The 18,910-nt window shown below is 38.1% G+C and overlaps 1 protein-coding gene across 2 annotated transcripts in view; it reads left to right on the forward strand.

Moving 5' to 3' along the window:
• TNPO3 (transportin 3) overlaps nucleotides 1-18,910 on the forward strand; it is a 78,618-nt gene that overhangs the window by 21,519 nt on the left and 38,189 nt on the right. For both annotated transcript variants that reach the window (XM_032401606.1, XM_032401607.1), the window contains 6 exons: nucleotides 1,981-2,181; nucleotides 3,160-3,233; nucleotides 4,720-4,876; nucleotides 14,534-14,677; nucleotides 17,541-17,716; nucleotides 18,195-18,333. In XM_032401606.1, the coding sequence (XP_032257497.1) occupies nucleotides 1,981-2,181; nucleotides 3,160-3,233; nucleotides 4,720-4,876; nucleotides 14,534-14,677; nucleotides 17,541-17,716; nucleotides 18,195-18,333 (891 nt within the window). The remainder of the gene's footprint in view (nucleotides 1-1,980; nucleotides 2,182-3,159; nucleotides 3,234-4,719; nucleotides 4,877-14,533; nucleotides 14,678-17,540; nucleotides 17,717-18,194; nucleotides 18,334-18,910) is intronic.

Here is an 18,910-nt window from a genome sequence, read left to right on the forward strand (position 1 = left end):
CAAGAATTTATAGAAGCTAGACTGTACCATCTCCTTAGATGTTATGTAGGCCTCTTCCACTCACCTCTTCTACTCACCTGCTTTCAGATCGGACAAAACCTCTTCTATTTTCAGTCCTCAAATTGTCTCTCTGTTCTTTCCATTGAATACTTTTTGGTTCTTTTGGTGTTCCTCTTGCCTTATATCCATTAGATACCCTCTTATTTTTCTCTGCTTCTGCTTTTACTGAAGCTGAAACTACATAGGTCTTACAGATGTCACTGGTTTGTCCCCAACCACTTATATTTTGGGGTTCTTAGACATAACAAGATAATACCTGGTTTTGTTGTAAATGCCCATAGTGCTTTAGTTTTGCTCTTTAACTGCTGTGTTTTTATGAGGGCATTTATGGAGATTCCAAGGTTTCATAGAATCTTTTTGCTATTATTTTTTTAAAATAACAGTTGGAGGGGAGCCTGGCTGGCTCAATTGGTAGAGCATGCGACTTGTGATCTCAGGGTCATGAGTTCAAACCCCACATTGGGTATAGAGCTTACTTAAAAAATAACAAAAGCCAGGGGCACCTGGGTGGCTCAGTTGTTAAGCGCCTGCCTTCGGCTGAGGTCATGATCTCAGGGTCCCGGGATCGAGTCCCGCATAGGGCTTCCTGCTCAGCAGGGGAGTCTGCTTCTCCCTCTCCCTCTGTGCTCTCTCTCTCTCTCTCAAATAAATAAAATATATATTTTTTAAAAGCCAATAAACTAGATTATAAAGTATCAGTTTGAGAAAAATATATTTTGATGGCATATTAAACTACAGATGTGCTTGAGTTACTGGTTAGATACCAAATAGCTAAAAACTTATGTGGCTGGAAGATTTTTTGTGTGACATAATGTTTTATGCTTATTTTCCACCATCTTATTTGATTGAAAGCTAAGTTTTATGTTAATTAACCTCTAATGAACTTCAGTGTCTCTGTTTTCAGTTTACTTTGGGAACTTGTACAGGCCATTTATTCTGCCTGTTTCTCTTTATTGACTCCTGTTTATCTTTGGAAAGATCTTGAAGAATCATTATGTATTACTTGTGAAGTGCTCTAGCTTTATAAGAAATTGACTAGGTGAATCTATGTGATCTCCTTCCACAATTGCTTCTGCTGAATTGAGATTGAAATTTTTTTTTCAGTTCATTATTGCCAACCTACTTTAGCCTTCTCCCAAGAAGAGGCAGTTTGGTAGAATTGGATTAAAATTAATCAGTTGTTAATTAGTTGCCTACTCTGTACTGTACAACTTTGTTCCCAAAGTTATCTTTCAAAATAGAACTCTTTTATAACTGTGACTAGCCATTAGAGACCAAATCCTATGCTTTCATTCCATTATTATTTCCATAGATACATTTATTTTCTCCTGTGAAAATGATTTTAGTAGTATGTATATATAGCACTTTGCCAAACATAAATATATTAGAAAGTAATAGAAGTATGTGAAATAACTCATTTAGGGTGAGATTTTTTTTCTGCTAAAAGGAACTAAAGATTGAAATGTAGGTCTACTGAGACCTATTTATAGATATATTAAAATGGTTATCAGATTCAATTCTCAAAGTGAACAAAAGCTTATTAAAGTGGAAAAGAAACATCTAAACAGATAGGGTTGGAAGTTGTACAGTGACATTTTAGTTTTAGTAGGAGCTTTTGGGAATTTCTTCTTCCTACTCTCCCCCCTACACAATAATGATTCTGATCAGCAAGATTAGACCTATTGATCTGATTGATAACTCTCATGCCTTCCTAGAATGAGTCAGAAGGATTTAGGTAATACTTTTGTTGAACAGGGCCTATAAATATATAGTTTGAGGTATTGGCTAAATTAGTGGGTAATTTAGCTTCTCAGGTTTTTATTATATTGGTCTACATATGTCTTTATATGTATTGAGGTGTAACATTAAAATTACTTAGTACAATAGTCTTTAAGACATTTTTGTCTGATCTGCTTTCAGGTTCATGCATGGGAGATTTCAGACCAATTGTTACAGATCCGACAGGATGTGGAATCATGCTACTTTGCTGCACAGACCATGAAAATGAAAATTCAGACCTCATTTTATGAGCTCCCCACAGACTCTCATGCCTCTTTACGGGACTCATTACTAACCCATATCCAGAACTTGAAAGACTTGTCACCTGTCATTGTAACGCAGGTAAATCCTGTGCTTCTCATTAGGGAAATTTGTAAGGCCATTAGGATTTATCAGATTTTGATTGACATTGCTAGGCCATGTGAAATAATGTTAACTTTATTATGGACTTAATGGTATATTCTTAAGTGGATAGAAGGTGAAAATCTTCTATGTTAATATTAGAGTTCATTTGATTTCAAACCATTTTAAATACCAGAAGTGGGGGAGATGAGTATAGGTTTTCACAGGCAGGCATATTTGGCGTCCCCCCCCCCGCCCCGTTAAAATTGCAGATGATAAAAATATTGTATACTCTTCTGTTCTGGGTCAGAGGTCTGCCTGCTTGCTTTTAAAAAAATCGTTTCTGGACCAGTTGGCTAGTAAAAGTCTTACGAATGAAACAGTGAAGCATCTGGCCCTTCCGCCTTAGACTGGTAAATACATTAGAAAGGAAGACTGGAAGCTTCAGTGAATACATACTCATGTGTGTTCTCTGCCTGGCATAGAAGTGCCCTTGAAGAGGAAGGAGGCTTTTGCATAAGGCTTCAAGATGAGAAATGGAAAGAGAAGGGAAATGGCATTCCATTACTTGAGGAGTGAGTCAAAGGGCTGACTTTGTCAGTAGCTTTGGCCTTTTGGCAAAGTATAATTTATCTGTCCATGAAGTTCTATGGTATTGCCAAATAAAAGTAAGTATTGAGATATTCTGAGGAAAATCTATAGTCTGTTCTTTCTGATTTCTTTTTGTTGTTTTTTGGTTTTGTTTTTTCATTTTTAGAGGTTAACTTTTAAATCCTAGCAATTTGTAGCTAGCCCGGGAGAGTTTATATTATATGTGTAGTTGTGGAGGTGAGGAGAGGTGGGTGGGTGGGGTGCCAGTCTTTGTTGTCATATTGTTTGGATAAAGAAGTTTAGTTTCTTTGCTTTCCAGTTAATATTGATGGTAACCCTATTTCTGTTCATCTGTTCTATTCATTTATTTAATCTCTTCTTATTCAGCTGGCTTTAGCAATAGCAGACCTTGCCCTACAGATGCCTTCCTGGAAGGGATGTGTACAAACATTGGTGGAAAAGTAAGTAACTTGTATTCACTATATTCTAGCATTTGGAATTACTATTAACCTTGTACAAAGAGAAATTTGTTTGCATTAGCGAGACATTTGGAATATTTCCCCAAACACTTAACAAAGAATTATTACTAACTTTTGTTAGATTAAAAGAAAATCGTTTAAAATTTAAATATTACAGAAGTGTGTCATGTGGAACATAAAAGGCCTTCATAATTTATACACACATGTTCCTTGAATTAACTGCAGCGAAGTCTTTCATTGTCTTGTGGGTCACTCCCACTAACTGACATGTCAGCAGTTCTATAAAAACATTGTCAGAATGTTTAAGATTATATTAAATGAGAAGTCATTATGAGTAAAAGTTCTTACTAATTGGGGTTTATTTTATATCTGTCAAAGGGACAGTATGATTTTCAGATACACGGAGCCTGCTACTTTGAATAAAAGCATTTCCTCATGGTCTTGGCCGGATAATCTTGATATTTGTTTGCATTTTGGCATTTGGTTAGGATATTATTTTTGAGCAAAGTGGATGTCCTATTTACCTAATCCAACTACAGTGTGTCATTAAAGCCTTTATATGGATAGTTGTTTTTTGTTTTTGTTTTTTTTTAAGATTTTATTTATTTATTTGACAGAGAGAGACACAGCGAGAGAGAGAGCACAAGCAGGGGGAGTGGGAGAGGGAGAAGCAGGCTTCCCGTGGAGCAGGGAGCCCAATGCAGGGCTCGATCCCAGGACTCTGGGATCATGACCTGAGCCGAAGGCAGCCGATTAACGACTGAGCCACCCAGGCACCGTGGATAGTTTTTTTTTTTTTAAGAAAATTTTCATTAAGAAAATTAACACATGTTCCTTGAAAACATTCTAATAGTGTGGAAGCTTTCAAAGTAAAAGCCTTTCTCTCTCCCTATTTCAATATTTCATAAGTAACCACTATTAATGGTTGACTATATAGCCCTCCAGACTTTAAGCATTTTAAAATAAATAAGTGCGTATATATTCTAATATATCTATGTATTTGTTCACTCATATGTAATATATTTCATATACTTTTTTTATAGTATGTTGTGGACATCTTTTCATGTTAGGACATAGATATTTCATTCACTATAATGGCTATGTATATTCCATTGTATAACTGTCTGTAACCTTTTTTATTCTAATAATGGAGGACCTTTATATTTTCCCAATATTTTTGCTATTATGAAAAAGTTTTGCAGTGCATATATTTATATACTTCGCATATGTATGTGAGATTTTCTGAGAGAAATTTCTGGAAGTGGAGTTGCTGGGTCACAGATGATGCAAGTTGAAATTTTGATTTCCATATACCTTTCCAAAAAATTTTATCTGTTTTTTTCCTCCATTTTAACAGTAGCGAGAATGCTGCTTTTGTTGTTATAGGTTATTCGAAGCCTGTTGTTATCTTGTGATTGTGTATTTTCTGACTCTGAGTAACTATAATCTCTCCCCTTTCCTTTTCCAGATATAGCAATGATGTAACTTCTCTGCCTTTTCTGCTGGAGATCCTTACAGTGTTACCTGAAGAAGTACATAGTCGTTCCTTACGAATTGGGGCTAACCGGCGCACAGAAATTATAGAAGATTTGGCCTTCTACTCTAGTACAGTGGTATCTCTGTTGGTGAGTAAGTGTGAAATACTAAGTTGTTCTGTAGGGGCAAAAAGCCATGGTGGTTATTTTTTAATTCAATTGCATTATTGTGAAATACGATTTCTTTGCAAGAATTGGCAATGATAATACTGTGACATTTATAGAACACTTTACAATTAAATACTTTCATATTCAGAAACTATACTTTTTGAGCTTGTAAGTAACACTGTGAGGGTGATGTTATTTCCATTTTATGAATGATATATACAGGCTTGAGACTTATACAACTGCTAGTTCAGAATTTGAACTCAGGCTTTGTGATTACACATCCCTTGCTTTTCTACTACTTCATGGTACAAACTGTTGGCTCTTGACAAAGGACCATGCTAATGTATAAATTTACTTAAGGATCAGTTGAGATTTGATAGGGAGGTGGTTCAGGACTTTAATTGACCTTTGGGCAATATCACAATTATAGATTAGGTAACACTACACCATCTTTTTAAAAAGAGTTAAATGTGATTAGGTCCTTTTTGACTAGGTAGACATTTTATTTTATTTTATTTTAAAGATTTTATTTATTTATTTTTGAGAGAGAGAATGAGATAGAGAGAGAGATCATGAGGGTCAGAGGGAGAAGCAGACTCCCTGCTGAGCAGGGAGCCCGATGAGGGACTCGATTCCGGGACTCCAGGATCATGACCTGAGCCGAAGGCAGTCGCTTAACCAACTGAGCCACCCAGGCGTCCCATAGGTAGACATTTTAATGCTGTAGACCAGTGATGGGTAAATTTATGGCCTATGAACTAGTCACCTATTTTTGTAAATAGAGTTTTACTGTAAATAGTCATGCCCATTCAGTTATGTATTGTGTACGTCCATAATTTTGAGCTGAAATGGCAGAGTTGAATAATTTTCACAGAGACCACATATAGTCTATAAAATCTAAAGTATTTACTCTTTGGCCCTTTAAAGAAAGTATTTGCTGGTTCTTGAACTTGATGGTATTAAATTATATAGCCGCCCCATCTCATTTTTAGGTCTTTATAGTCTAGTCTAGATCAATTTTTTCAATAATGTGGTTATAGATTATTTTTCAGGGAATTGTTTCAGTACTTTTGCAATATCATAGAACTTTTTTTTTTTTAATTTTTATTTAAAGATGATAGTTGCTTGAGAGTTGGGTTTTTTTTGGTTTTTTTTTTTAAGATTTTATTTATTTATCTTGACAGACAGAGAGACAGTGAGAGAGAGGGAACACAAGCAGGGGGAGTGGGAGAGGGGGAAGCAGGCTTCCCTCTGAGCAGAGAGCCCAATGTGGGGCTCAATCCCAGGTCCCTGGGATCATGACCTGAGCCGAAGGCAGACACTTAATGACTGAGCCACCCAGGCGCCCCAGAACTTTTTATTTGAAAAAGAAATTTTTTACTTAAAATTGTGTTCAGATCGGTGTTAGAAATTCACTGGAAAATTATTCTTTTATATGCATTTTTCAACTTACCATTTATTTTAAAGAAACAGTATTATTGAGAATTAGAAAATACAAATTATATTCAAACCATCTGGAGATCACACTGTTAACCCTTTAGTACATATCCTCTATGAACGTATGACAAATTTTTTAAATACAAATGAGATTATATTTTACCTATCCTCCTATAGCCTGCTTTTTCAGTCATCCAGCTTCCTCTTTCCATTTCAGTAAATTTTTATATCATCTAATAAGTACCCAGACCATCTTCACATTCCCCAAGTTCATCCTAAAATACCCTTTACAGCATTTTTCCAAATCAGTATCTAGTCTAGAACCATGTCCTGTATCAGTTTATTATGATTCCTTTTTTTTTTTTTTTAAAGATTTTATTTATTTATTTGAGAGAGAGAATGAGATAGAGAGAGAGAGAGAGCATGAGAAGGGGGAGGGTCAGAGGGAGAAGCAGACTCCCCGCCGAGCAGGGAGCCCGATGCGGGACTCGATCCCGGGACTCCAGGATCATGACCTGAGCCGAAGGCAGTGGCTTAACCAACTGAGCCACCCAGGCGCCCTCTTTTTTTTTTTTTTAAAGATTTTATTTATTTGACAGAGAGAGAGCAAGTACACAAACAGGCAGAATGGCAGGCAGAGGGAGAGGGAGAAGCAGGCTCCCCGCTGAGCAGGGAGCCCGATGCGGGGCTCGATCCCAGGACCCTGGGATCATGACCTGAGCTGAAGGCAGACGCTTAACTGACTGAGCCACCCAGGCGCTCCAGTTTATTATGATTCCTAATCACAGTCCCTCTTCCCCTTCTTTTCAAAATGACACTGATTGAGTTGAGATTGGACCAGTTATTTTATAGACTGTCTTGCCTTTTGGATTTTCTGGTTGCTTTGTCTTTGTTTCATTTAGTTTGTTTTTCTGTTCTCTGTATTTCCTTTAATTGGAAGTTGTATCTAAAACAGTCTTTCTCAGTAGGGATTCCTCTAGAGAATTAAGCCTTAATGCCCTAAGGCATCCATTGTATGGAACAAATTCTCTCCTATGCATTAATAATGGTACAAGTATACTATCCTTAGGATAATGGAGAAAATAGTCACCCAAATAATTTTCTGTAAGACTTAATTCTTTCCAGAACCCTGGTTGAGAAAGACTTGATGATTGATTTTAAAAGGTTAAAGATTTTTAAATTTTTATTTATTTATTTTTAAGGGGGGGCGACAGAGAGGGAGAGAGAGAATCTTAAAGCAGGCTCCATCCCCAGTGCAGAACCTGACATAAGGCTTGATTTCACAACCCTGAGATTGTGACCTGAGCCAAAATCAAGAGTTGGACACTTAAATCAACTGAGCCACCCAGATGCCCCAAAAGGTTAAACATTATTGACTGGAATACATCATAGATACTTCATGTGTCATCTTATCAGAAGAGAAATACTTTTTGGTGACCTTCCATTAGTGATGTTAGGGTTGACTAGATTAGGATGATGACAGTTTGATTCTTCCATTTATAAAGTTTGTTTTCCTCTTTATAATGCAATTTGTATGATGGTAGTTCATAAAATAGAAAATGTTAAATTCCATATCAACCTTTGCCTAAAGATTTTAAATTCTAGTTGGTAATCATTGTCTTAATAATTTCATTGGGGGGCACCTGGGTGGCTCAGTCGTTAAGCGTCTGCCTTCGGCTCAGGTCATGATCCCAGGATTCTGGGATCGAGTCCCGCATCCGGCTCCCTGCTCTGCGGGAAGCCTGCTTCTCCCTCTCCCACTCCCCCTGCTTGTGTTCCCTCTCTCACTGTGTCTCTCTCTGTCAAATAAATAAATAAAATCTTAAAAAAAAAAAGTTTCATTGTGGTTTGCAAAATAATATTTTAATAATTCTGTCATTCTTTCTGTGTATGTATTAGTTGCCTTTCTTGTGAGTATTCTGGCATTCCTCTACTAGAAAAGCACTATAAATCTTAAATTCTTTTTTAATTTCCTGTTTGCAAAATAAGCTTTTGTTTTAAACCTGCCTCAAGTGTTACTGGTTTTTTTTCTGACATCTCTTTATGGAGTGTTACGGCTCATGGGTTTTCATTGATTCAGGGTCTCAACTAAAATCTTTCTTTTGATGCTTAAAATATTATAACTTTGGCCACTGGAGCATTTCTCTCCTTCCTAACACAAAAAGAGGACTAATACTCACCTTGTTACCTCCTTGCCCCAGATCTAGAATCCTTGGTTCCTTTTAGTATCAGTCTGGGTCTAGTCAGAGGAGAGAAACCACATAGTAGTATGTGGGAATGTTTAATACAAAGAATGATTAATTCTAACTGGAGATTACAGTGATGAGGGATTGTCTAGTAAGAAGTAAAGAGAGCTCTAAAGAATATAAGCATAAAACAGAAACAAGGAGCAGACGTTAACCCCAAGGCTAAGATAGAGTTTCCAAGGAAGAAGGAGTTCACCCCCTCCCAGGGCTAAGATCCAGACCCTGTTGGAGAAGGCACAGAATTGTGGAGAAGTCATTTTTGGCACTCTGTGCTGCTGAAAATCAGTCTTTTTGAACTTGCTGGAAATCTGCCTTCTAGGAAGCCCAAGAAAGCTATTCAGGGAATGTGTCTCTCTGCCACAAAATCACCTTGGTATGGGAGTACCAGAGGAAGCTGATGGCCACTAGGTCCGGCAGACATTGGAGAAACTGAGCACATTGAATCTGGTGCTGAAGAAGTTGCACATTCTTTAGGAGCCAGACGCGATTTGCTGTAAATCCATTGGAGAGGGTGGGGGAAATGCTGGGGAAACTGGTGGCCAGTGCACTGCAAGAGGCAGGCACCAGAGGAAATAGGAGTCTGGGGCTGGAGGAGTGGCACATTCTGTAGAAGGCTACCAAGGGAGCACACTAGCACCAGGAAGCAGACCCTTTTCTCTTGTTTCTCTCTAGTGGCCTTTTGACAAAAAGTCACTGCTACCTGGCACAGGAAAAAATATTTAAAGGGCCCAGATCCATTTTTACAGAGTAGTCTAAAAGGGTGAATTTGGTGCTGAGAGGCAATACATCTATAACCAGCTGTATGTAGTCTTCCTATTTGACTAACTTAGCTTCCTATTTGGTTAACTCTTTTACATACATTTAAACTCGTGTGCAGGGGCGCCTGGGTGGCTCCGTTGGTTAAGCGTCTGCCTTTGGCTCAGTTCATGTTCTCAGGGTACTGGAATCGAGCCCCGCATTGGGCTCCCTGCTCAGTGGGGAGTCTTCTTCTCCCTCTCCCTCTGTCCCTCTCCCCTGCTTGTGTGTACTCGTGCGCTCACACACACTCCCTCATGCTGTCTCTCAAATAAATAAAAAAATTTTTTTTTTTTTAAGATTTTATTTATTTATTTGACAGAGAGAGACAGTGAGAGAGGGAACACAAGCAGGGGGAGTGGTAGAGGGAGAAGCAGCCTTCCCGCTGAGCAGGGAGCCCGATGCGGGACTCAATCCCAGGACCCTGAGATCATGACCTGAGCCGAAGGCAGACGCTTAACGACTGAGCCACCAAGTCACCCCTCAAATAAATAAAAATCTTAAAAAAAAACAAAAACAAAAAACTTGTGTGCAATGGCATAACAAGCAAATAGGAAGTATGCAGAGCTACTACAGCCCTCATTTATCTGTTGGTCAGAAGAATTCTAGAATTGGTATCTGTGGCTTTCTTGCACAACTCGTTTCTTCTTTCCCCTGCTGCTATAGACTGAATATTTGTGTGTGTGTCTCCCCCCTTCCCCCTCCCCCCACCAAAATTTATCTGTTGCTATGGACTGAATATTTGCCTGTGTGCCCCCCCGCAATTATATATTTATATGTTGAAACCTAGTGCCCAGTGTGGTAGTATTAGGAGGTGGGGCTTTTGGAAGGTGATTAGGTCATGAGTATGGGACCCTCATGAATGGGATTGGTGCCCTTATAAAAGAGAACCCAGAAAGCTCTCTTCCCTCTTATGTCATGTGTAAACTCTAGAGAAAAGATCCTTCATTATGAAGCAGGAAGCCAGTTCCTCACCAGACACTGGATCTGGGGATACCTTGATCTTGAACTTCTTAGCCTCTAAATCTGTGAAAAATAAATTTCTGTTGTTTATAAGCCACCCATCCTATCATATTCTGTTACAGCAGCCTGAATGGACTAAGACACCTGCCTTGCTCAGAACCTCAGCTGGTTGGAGTTCTTTACTCTGTGAAGTGACCCAAACCTTCATTCCCCCAAAGAGTCTGAGCCCTCAATAATCCTGCCTTTTGTGGTTGTTGCTTCTGTAGTTTTCCATTAACCTTTACTGTTGAGCATGGAAGTATTAAGAAGCTCTCTAGAAAATTCTCTGTGTTCCAGACTGAGAACTCCTTGCTTCGATTGTGTAGGAGGAACTCAGTTCTTCCTTGGTTATTGGGATCAGTCACTCCAGCCTACAGATTAACACCCTCCTCCCCTTTTTCCTATTCGTTCAGTGGCATAAGAAGCTCAAATTGTCCAGGTGGTTGACTTACCTTATAGTTTACTGGAATCATGTTTGTATTTCCTGGTAGAAGCATTCCTTCCTTGGGGATCAGATTCTCCAACAGAGGTCAAAGTTGCTCATTACTGTACTTCCCTTACTCTGATATGAGTTCCTTGATTAGATAGGATGCCATGATGGTTGGATATGGCATTCTGTGAGTCTGTGGTTAATACAGTGCTAACAGAAGCACTGCAAGCAGGGAAGGCAAATCCATATGCAGCATATAAGTCTCTTTCTTCCTGTGAGCCTTGTCCTTCCAGACAAATCTCTTCTTCCTTCGTGATAGAAGTTTTAATCAATCAACCTGGTCCCCATGGTAGATGGTGCCATTTTAGGGACTTGGTGTTGGTCTCTGCTGTTGGCAGATTTGACACTCATCAGTAGTTTTAACTTAGTGGAAGAACATGTTAATCCTAGTGTAGCCTCTGTCTCAGCTACTATGGCCACTTTGTTTATGAGCGTATTGAGCAAGGTGATTGGGGAAAGGGGCTGACATTATAGAGTTTCTAATTTTGTCCATCTATCATTGAAAGATTTCTCTATAGTGGATGTCTTTTGGTGGGTATTCACATAGGACAAATTTCTCCACAGTCTGTGCCTATTTGTATACCATTTATATATACTTCTGCCTCAGACTTCCTTGTCACCAATCTTTTAATCATGCTTCTTCCAAATCCCTGGTCATCCAAATCATTGAAAATTGTCCATAAATAAGTACAGATCCATATTTTTGGTTCTCTCTCACTCCATACGTCATGGACAACCAGTTATACTGCTTCAAGTTCTGCCCATTAGGATTTTCCTTCAACCACTGTCCTTTCACTACAACCACTGTCCTTCACTGTCCTTCACTACCCTGTATGGGTCTGTAATTCTGCAGCTCTCCACCTTCAGGTGGTACCAGCATGTTGTGCACATCATTCTGTAATCTGGGCTAGAGTTTTCTTCTTTAGTTAACTAGGTTGTAAGGAACATCCAGGAGGCAGGAGGCAATAGGCATGGATTGAGGGAAATGAATCAATGCAAGAAGAGTTGGTGTCAAAGGAATCTGACCTACCTGCTCATGCAACTTTCTTACACTTTCCTGAACTCAGTTTCTTGTATTCCATTTCTGTTGGATGACAGGTTGCTGTTATGCATGCCCATGTTTAGGTAGTTCAGACATACTTAGTTCATGATGAGAAGCGCAGGCCACGTGATCACCTGATGTCCTATGGATAGATGTTCAGTTTCTGCCAAGGTCGGTAGCAAGCCAGAAGCTGTTTCTCAAAAGAATAATTACCTGCAGAAGGTATAGATTTGCTCCCAAGTCCTAGATATTTGCACTATGATTTTCCTGGGTCCTTGCCAGAGGCACCATATATATACTCATTAAATCCAGAATCTCTAGGAAGTACACTCATATCAATGATGAGTTCTGTATATGGCATTCTGTGAGTCTGTGGTTAATACAGACTCAAGTTAGTGGTATATTCCAGCCTCCCATGGTCTGGTACCCTTAGAATCATTCCTGTATATGTTCCCCAGGTTTCTTCAGATACATGTTAGCAAAGTTATACAGTTTTCTTGATAAGTTATTTCCTCTTGTATATACCTGTCATTCCACCCCTCCCCCTGCCCAGAAGGTGCTAAAATTTGGCCATAGTGGGTGGCACAGGAAATGGTTGTGGTAGGTCTTGAAGAGATTGGGCATCACCTATGAAGCCATTTGTCTCAGATGACATTATTACAGGGCTTTCAAACTGAAGAAGGCTATTCTTCTCAGACACTGGAAGGCAGACTACATCTGCTGGTAAGGGAGACTCAATAATTTGGGAGTTCAAGATTATCTGTTTCATTAGGGTCCAGACACCAGATGTCTCTTTTCCAAGTTTCAGAATTCCACGTTTTACAATTTCTTAACTTTCACATGAGAAATTTGGTGAGATTGTGAATTCAGCTGTTGTTTGTAATTCAGCAAGCCACACAAATTATGTGTATGACTATCAGCCCTGGAGCTACACAAAATAAGAGCTTCATTTAGAGTGGTTGTGGAAGATTTGGTTCTCAGACTATGGCTTGAATTGAGTTAAGGGACCCGAGCTTGTCATTTTCTTTTTGTAAGGTCTCAAGTGAAGCCAAACGAATCCAGTCAGCACTGCAGCCCTCATAAGCATCATTACAGGCGCAGTGGTCAGTGTAGTAGCCACTCGGACTCCCACGGCATGTGCTTGACTTAACACTTCCTCATAATTGACAACAGGCAATAGCTTGATTTGTTGTATTGAATTCTGAAAAATTTGTCCCTGTGGTACTTAATAAGGTCTATAACTCTGTCATGTAGCTTGTCATGTTACAGAACCCAGAAAATGAAATAGTCCAGAATGGCCAGGAAAAATAGGCTGGCTGTAATACCAGGTACCAAAGGCCTCTTAAACCTTTTTCATTGTTTCCCCCACATTCCTCTTATTCATTCTATTCCATCCCATTTTGTCAGTATTTTACTTTTGTGGTCTCTTCAAATGGAGCCTTTCCTAAACATTGTGTTGAACTTTTAAAAGTTTTAAATATTATTCTTCTTGCCCTTATAGTTGACTGAGGCTGTCCTCTAATATATTTTTCTCCCTTCATTTAGTCTTCATTTTGTTAATCCAAGATCAGTTTTTATTTACCTCTGCTTTATTTTTACTGGTGAACGCTTCTGGCATAAATGTTTCAGCTTTGAGGCGTTGCTTTAAGAGACAGAGTTCTTAATAATACAGTTCTTAAAGAGGAAGTAAATTGAAATGTCATTCAGGAAGTATAAAGGCCAAACAGTTGTGTGATGACTTTACATCCAGAGCTTCAAAGATTCAAGTATGTGTGTGGTTGCCATGAATTTACTTGAAGCATTCTTGTTTTTCTTCTTTCAATTCAGTTCAGTACAATTCAAACTAATTGAGAAGAATATAATCATAATTGCTTGATACAGCAAATATAGGAGGAGCATGGCTACCTAGAAGTACAAGAGTCAACATTTAGATCACTATGGGAATCTGTACCCCACCACAAACCCCATGGCAATTATGACGTTTCTGACCCATTGCCTGTAAAAGTTACTTTTAAACATTTTTTTTTAATCCAGAAAAAGTTGCATTACACTTCATTTTGGAAAAAACATACATCACAAAAACAGTTTGCAAAGAGAAACAGTGCTGAGTTTTAGTTAGCTTTTCATTTTATCTCTTTTATCAACCTACCATATTTATAGTAGTGTCACTTTCTGTGGAATGGTGTATTTGCTGGAGTATTCGAGTGCAGAAGCTGAAACATCAGCTTTTTATATGGGGATATACAATAGTAGGACTATCTTGTTTTTATTCTGTAAAATCAACTATGTAGATGAGTATTACTTGAAGATAATTTTTTGATACAATTATATTAATGCAGAAGAGGGATCTAAGAAACCATTATTTCTGAAACAGAACTATCTTTGGGCAAGTCTGCAATCTCTTTGTATCTCAGCTTCCCAGTTGAGAAAGTGGAAATAGTACCTGGCTGTAGTTTTAGTGGGGATTAATGAATTAAGAATATTGAGAGCACCATCTGGTACTTACAAAGCACTTTTAACTGTTAGCTGTTAGTATTCTTTTCCTCCTCGTTATTACACCTAAGAGGTGATTGTAATGTTTAAATTTAAAGTTTGGCATTATTTAACTTTTTTTCCCTTCTTTTCAGATGACCTGTGTAGAAAAAGCAGGAACAGATGAGAAAATGCTTATGAAGGTCTTTCGCTGTTTAGGAAGTTGGTTTAACCTAGGAGTTTTGGACAGTAACTTCATGGCGAACAATAAGTTACTAGCACTCCTTTTCGAGGTTTTGGTAAGTAATGGCTTTGTTTATGAAAGTATTTTTACCACGTAGTCACAGTAGTAACTAACCTTCGGGGACATAGCAGTGTTTTCAGATTTCTGTACAGTGATTGGAAGGTGTATAGTAAGAAAGCGGCAATGTCTCTTCCTTGTTACCAAGTTACCAAATGAAGGTATTAATATTAATACTCAGAATAGAATGTAGTTAGGTTTAATAGGAAAGCAGTTTTATATGTTGATCAGTGATTTACATATTAAACAACAAGTAACAAAAAACCAGTGGTCTCTTTTTTCTTGTTTTAAAAATATAATAATGGTCATTGGGTCTTTGAGACAGTTACAGATCAGAATATTATCTTTGCAGTTGTGATCGTTTATTTAAGCATCAGGGTATGTATAGGGTGGATTTGAGGCTTTTGAGATTAATGGAATAAAAAGTAGTGTCTTTTTATGTACTTGTGCATGTTTTCCGTAAACTTTGAAAATAATAGTACCTAGTAATACATTATTTTGTCTTGGTAGATAGGAGTAAGTGAGTGCATAGAGTAAGACTACTTTTTAGAACAAGAAACATAGCAATGTCTCAAGCACATATCGAACAGGTCTTTGGAGATGGGAGTGATTTTGTCTGCTTTTCCTGGATGGTCTCTTTCCATGAAGTCATATTAGTATGGAAGCTCTGTGTGTACTGGTTAGTGCACTGTTATTTAGAAGATGGTAGCATGATAATGGGTTGATACCACTGTGAATTAAAGAAAAGGAAAGCACATTCTCCAAGGAGACATTTTTGGTGTTTCATTGTTGTTAGTGTATTTATGCTTCATTCTTGCATCAGGAGCTAAGACTCAGGAAAGTTAGGACACTAATAATTGTTTTGCTAGTCATTGTCTTTGTTTCCATGTCTATTGATGCCCTACCTCAGTAATGGTAATTTTGGTTCTCATCTCACTAAATTGTGTGAAGAATAGTCAGTATAAATAAATTAATACCCCACTTTTGTTTAAAAATTTATGAATATGAGGGGCACCTGGGTGGTACAGTCAGTTGAACGGCCAACTCTTGGTTTCAGCTCAGGTTGTGAGATTGAGCCCTGCTTTGGGCTCTGTGCTCAGTGGGGTATCTGCTTGAGATTCTCTCTCTCCCTCTCCCTCTGCCCCCCCCCCCTCCGCTCCCTCTCTCTGTCTGAAAGAAAGAAAGAAATCTATGAATACACTTGATTACATATGAAGTGAAGGCAGCTTAGAATACATATCAAACTCAAGACAGTGGTTACTTCTGGGAATTAAAATGGGGTAAGGAACAAGCCAAGTAGGGTGCCAGCATTATATTATCTTCTCCACTGATCCAGTGTCAGGATCCCTCTGCCACTTAAAAGACGAGTGGTTTTAGAGTCAGAGTCAAATATATTCTCATTCTTACATTCATTCAGTGATTCAAAATCATGCCATATTTTAGTTTGCTTTATGTTTGGACCACAACTTTATTACAGATATATAGCCTTTTCTCCCATAGTTCTTTTTTTTAAAGCTTTTACAAATATTATGCTGGATATATATACAAAAGAATAAATTTGAACATTTATTTAACTTTTAAAACACAGTAATAATAGTAAGTATATTTGAATCCACCTCTCAACCTAAGAATAAGCTAATGAATAATTTGCATCTATCTTTGTGTTCTCCCAACCCTGCTTGTGTTAACTCTTTCCCCGCCCTGGAGATTCGAAATGTCCTTGTTTTTTATTATTCATAGAAGACTAATATGCCTTCACTAAATTTATCCATCCTCTCAACTGTACTCTTCTAAGTAGAAACCCTAGAGGTCTCTTTAAACTTTACTCTAATTTGTATCAATTGCTCTTTAGATCTACTTCCCAGCTGGTGTTCTGGAACTTCTCTTTACTGTGCTTCTGGATTAGATTGTTTTTTGAACCTCCTCAGATACCTTCCTCAGAAAGATATGTGGGAAGTAAATTTTGAGTTTTTGCATTCCTGAGAAATATTTATATTTTGCTTTTATTCTTGATTGATGGTTTAACTAGGTATAGAGTTCTAGATTCAATATTCTTTTCCTTCAAGATTTCCAAGGCCTTTCTCTCTTATATACTGGCAGGCATCATTGTTGATGAGAAGCTAAATAACTGATTTTTGCTCCTTTCAAAGTTACCTTCTCTCATTCCCAGAAGCTTTAGGATCCTCTGTTGAACCTTGGTATTCTGAAATATGATGATGATGTGTTCGGTAGGTATGGGTATTTGAGACTTGTTGGACCCTTTCATTTTATTTTTTATTTTTTTAAAGATTTTATTTATTTATTTATTTGAGGGAAAGAGAGTGTGTGCCAGTGCGGGGGAGGAGCAGACGGGGAGGGAGTGGGAAAGAATCGCAGGCAGACTCAGTGCTAAGTGTGGAACCCAACGTGGGGCTCAGTCCCACAAGCCATGAGATCATGACCAGAGCTGAAACCGAGAGTCAGGCTCTTAACCAACTGAGCCACCCAGACGCCCTAGACCCTTTCATTTTAAATAGTACTTGAATATCAGAAAAAGGATGGAAAAGATTTTCATAGACTAAAACAGCGTAGGGAACACGTGGCATTACATTTGGAGGGGTGGTATGGAAAAAAAAAAAAGCACATGGAGTTTTAGAAGTCACGTGACTGTGATTGAGGTACAAAAAGGCTGATTTGTTTGGCATATAGGGAAATAGAAATAAGACAGGGAAGATTGATGAATATTGTCTGGTTGAAGGCCATGACTGTTAGGCTGTTATATATTTAAAGTACATGTTCAGAAACCGGCTATAATTGTTTTGCTAGTACTTGAATTACAGCTTAATGATCATAACATCTTCCCTATTCCTGCCATCTCCCAGCAACAGGATAAGACCTCATCCAACCTACACGAAGCTGCTTCAGATTGTGTGTGCTCAGCTCTCTATGCCATTGAGAATGTGGAGACTAACTTGCCATTAGCCATGCAGCTTTTTCAAGGAGTCCTAACATTGGAGACTGCTTATCATATGGCTGTGGCACGTGAAGATTTAGACAAGTGAGTGATTATTTAAGGCAGTAGCCCCAGATTCCATCCTTTGTGATTTTTTAAGACTCTGGGTAAATATAGACACCACAGCCTAAAGATGCTCTGTTACTCTCGAATGAACCTAGAGTGGCAAATTGGATGCAGAAGGAGAGGTTGGAATAATGGAAAGTAGTAATTTTTTCCACTCACAAAGGATAAGGCTCTAAGAATTAGGGATGAACTTTGGAGTATCAAGTGTGATTTGATAAGGATTTTATTCAAATGTTTTAGTAATTGAGAATTTGAACTGACTTATGAGTGATTTGCTTATATGTATAAAAATATATGATAAGGAAAGGTGGCTTTTATGGAGATTTTGATACAGCATAGCTAATAATCACTACATGTCCCTTAGGCTGAGGATCCTTTTACTTAACTATGTCTGTGAGTATGTACATATAATATACAGATTTCTGACTTGGTACTCTCATTACTCTTTCATTTGCAGAGTTCTGAATTACTGCCGTATTTTCACTGAACTATGTGAAACTTTTCTTGAAAAAATTGTTTGTACTCCAGGCCAAGGTCTTGGTGACCTACGAACTCTGGAACTGCTGCTTATTTGTGCAGGACATCCTCAATATGAGGTAGTGTTTGTATTATGCTAAACCCATTTTTCTCCAGGTTGTTTGTTGCATATTACCTATATTCCATTGCCACCTGTCTAGCTTTTTATTTGTGGGAAACTATAGTCTTATTTTTGATTAGCGTGATGTGGTGGTTTCCTCTGTATTAGAGTTTTTCTTTTTAAATTATATTTGGGTTTCTGCTTTGAATCCTTTTTGATTTTCTTACCCGGTTAGCTGGGCTGACTGCTGTAGGCACCTCAGGGAACCCATTAGGAAGAAAGCTTACTACCTTTTAACTGAGCCCCCTCTGTAGGTCCAGTTATTCTTTTTAGAGCTTTACAGCTAAAAACAAAACAAAACCACATAAAATCTTAACTGTATAAGTCTTAACATCCAAAATTTTTTCTCCAAATTGTGAGTGGGAATGAGAAAGGGATTGAAAGGATTTAAAAGTCTACTCCATTCCAAAATCCCTACAACACCCTGCCTCTTAAAAAAGTTGGCTAGATTTTTTTAAGTCTTGTTTATTCAAGAAGTTTTACCTCCTCTTAATAGTATAAGAAGTGAGAAAGAACTCCCAAATTGGGTATTGTTT

Source organism: Phoca vitulina, unplaced genomic scaffold, assembly GCF_004348235.1.
Source record: "Phoca vitulina isolate PV1807 unplaced genomic scaffold, GSC_HSeal_1.0 scaffold4, whole genome shotgun sequence".
NCBI lineage: Eukaryota > Metazoa > Chordata > Mammalia > Carnivora > Phocidae > Phoca > Phoca vitulina.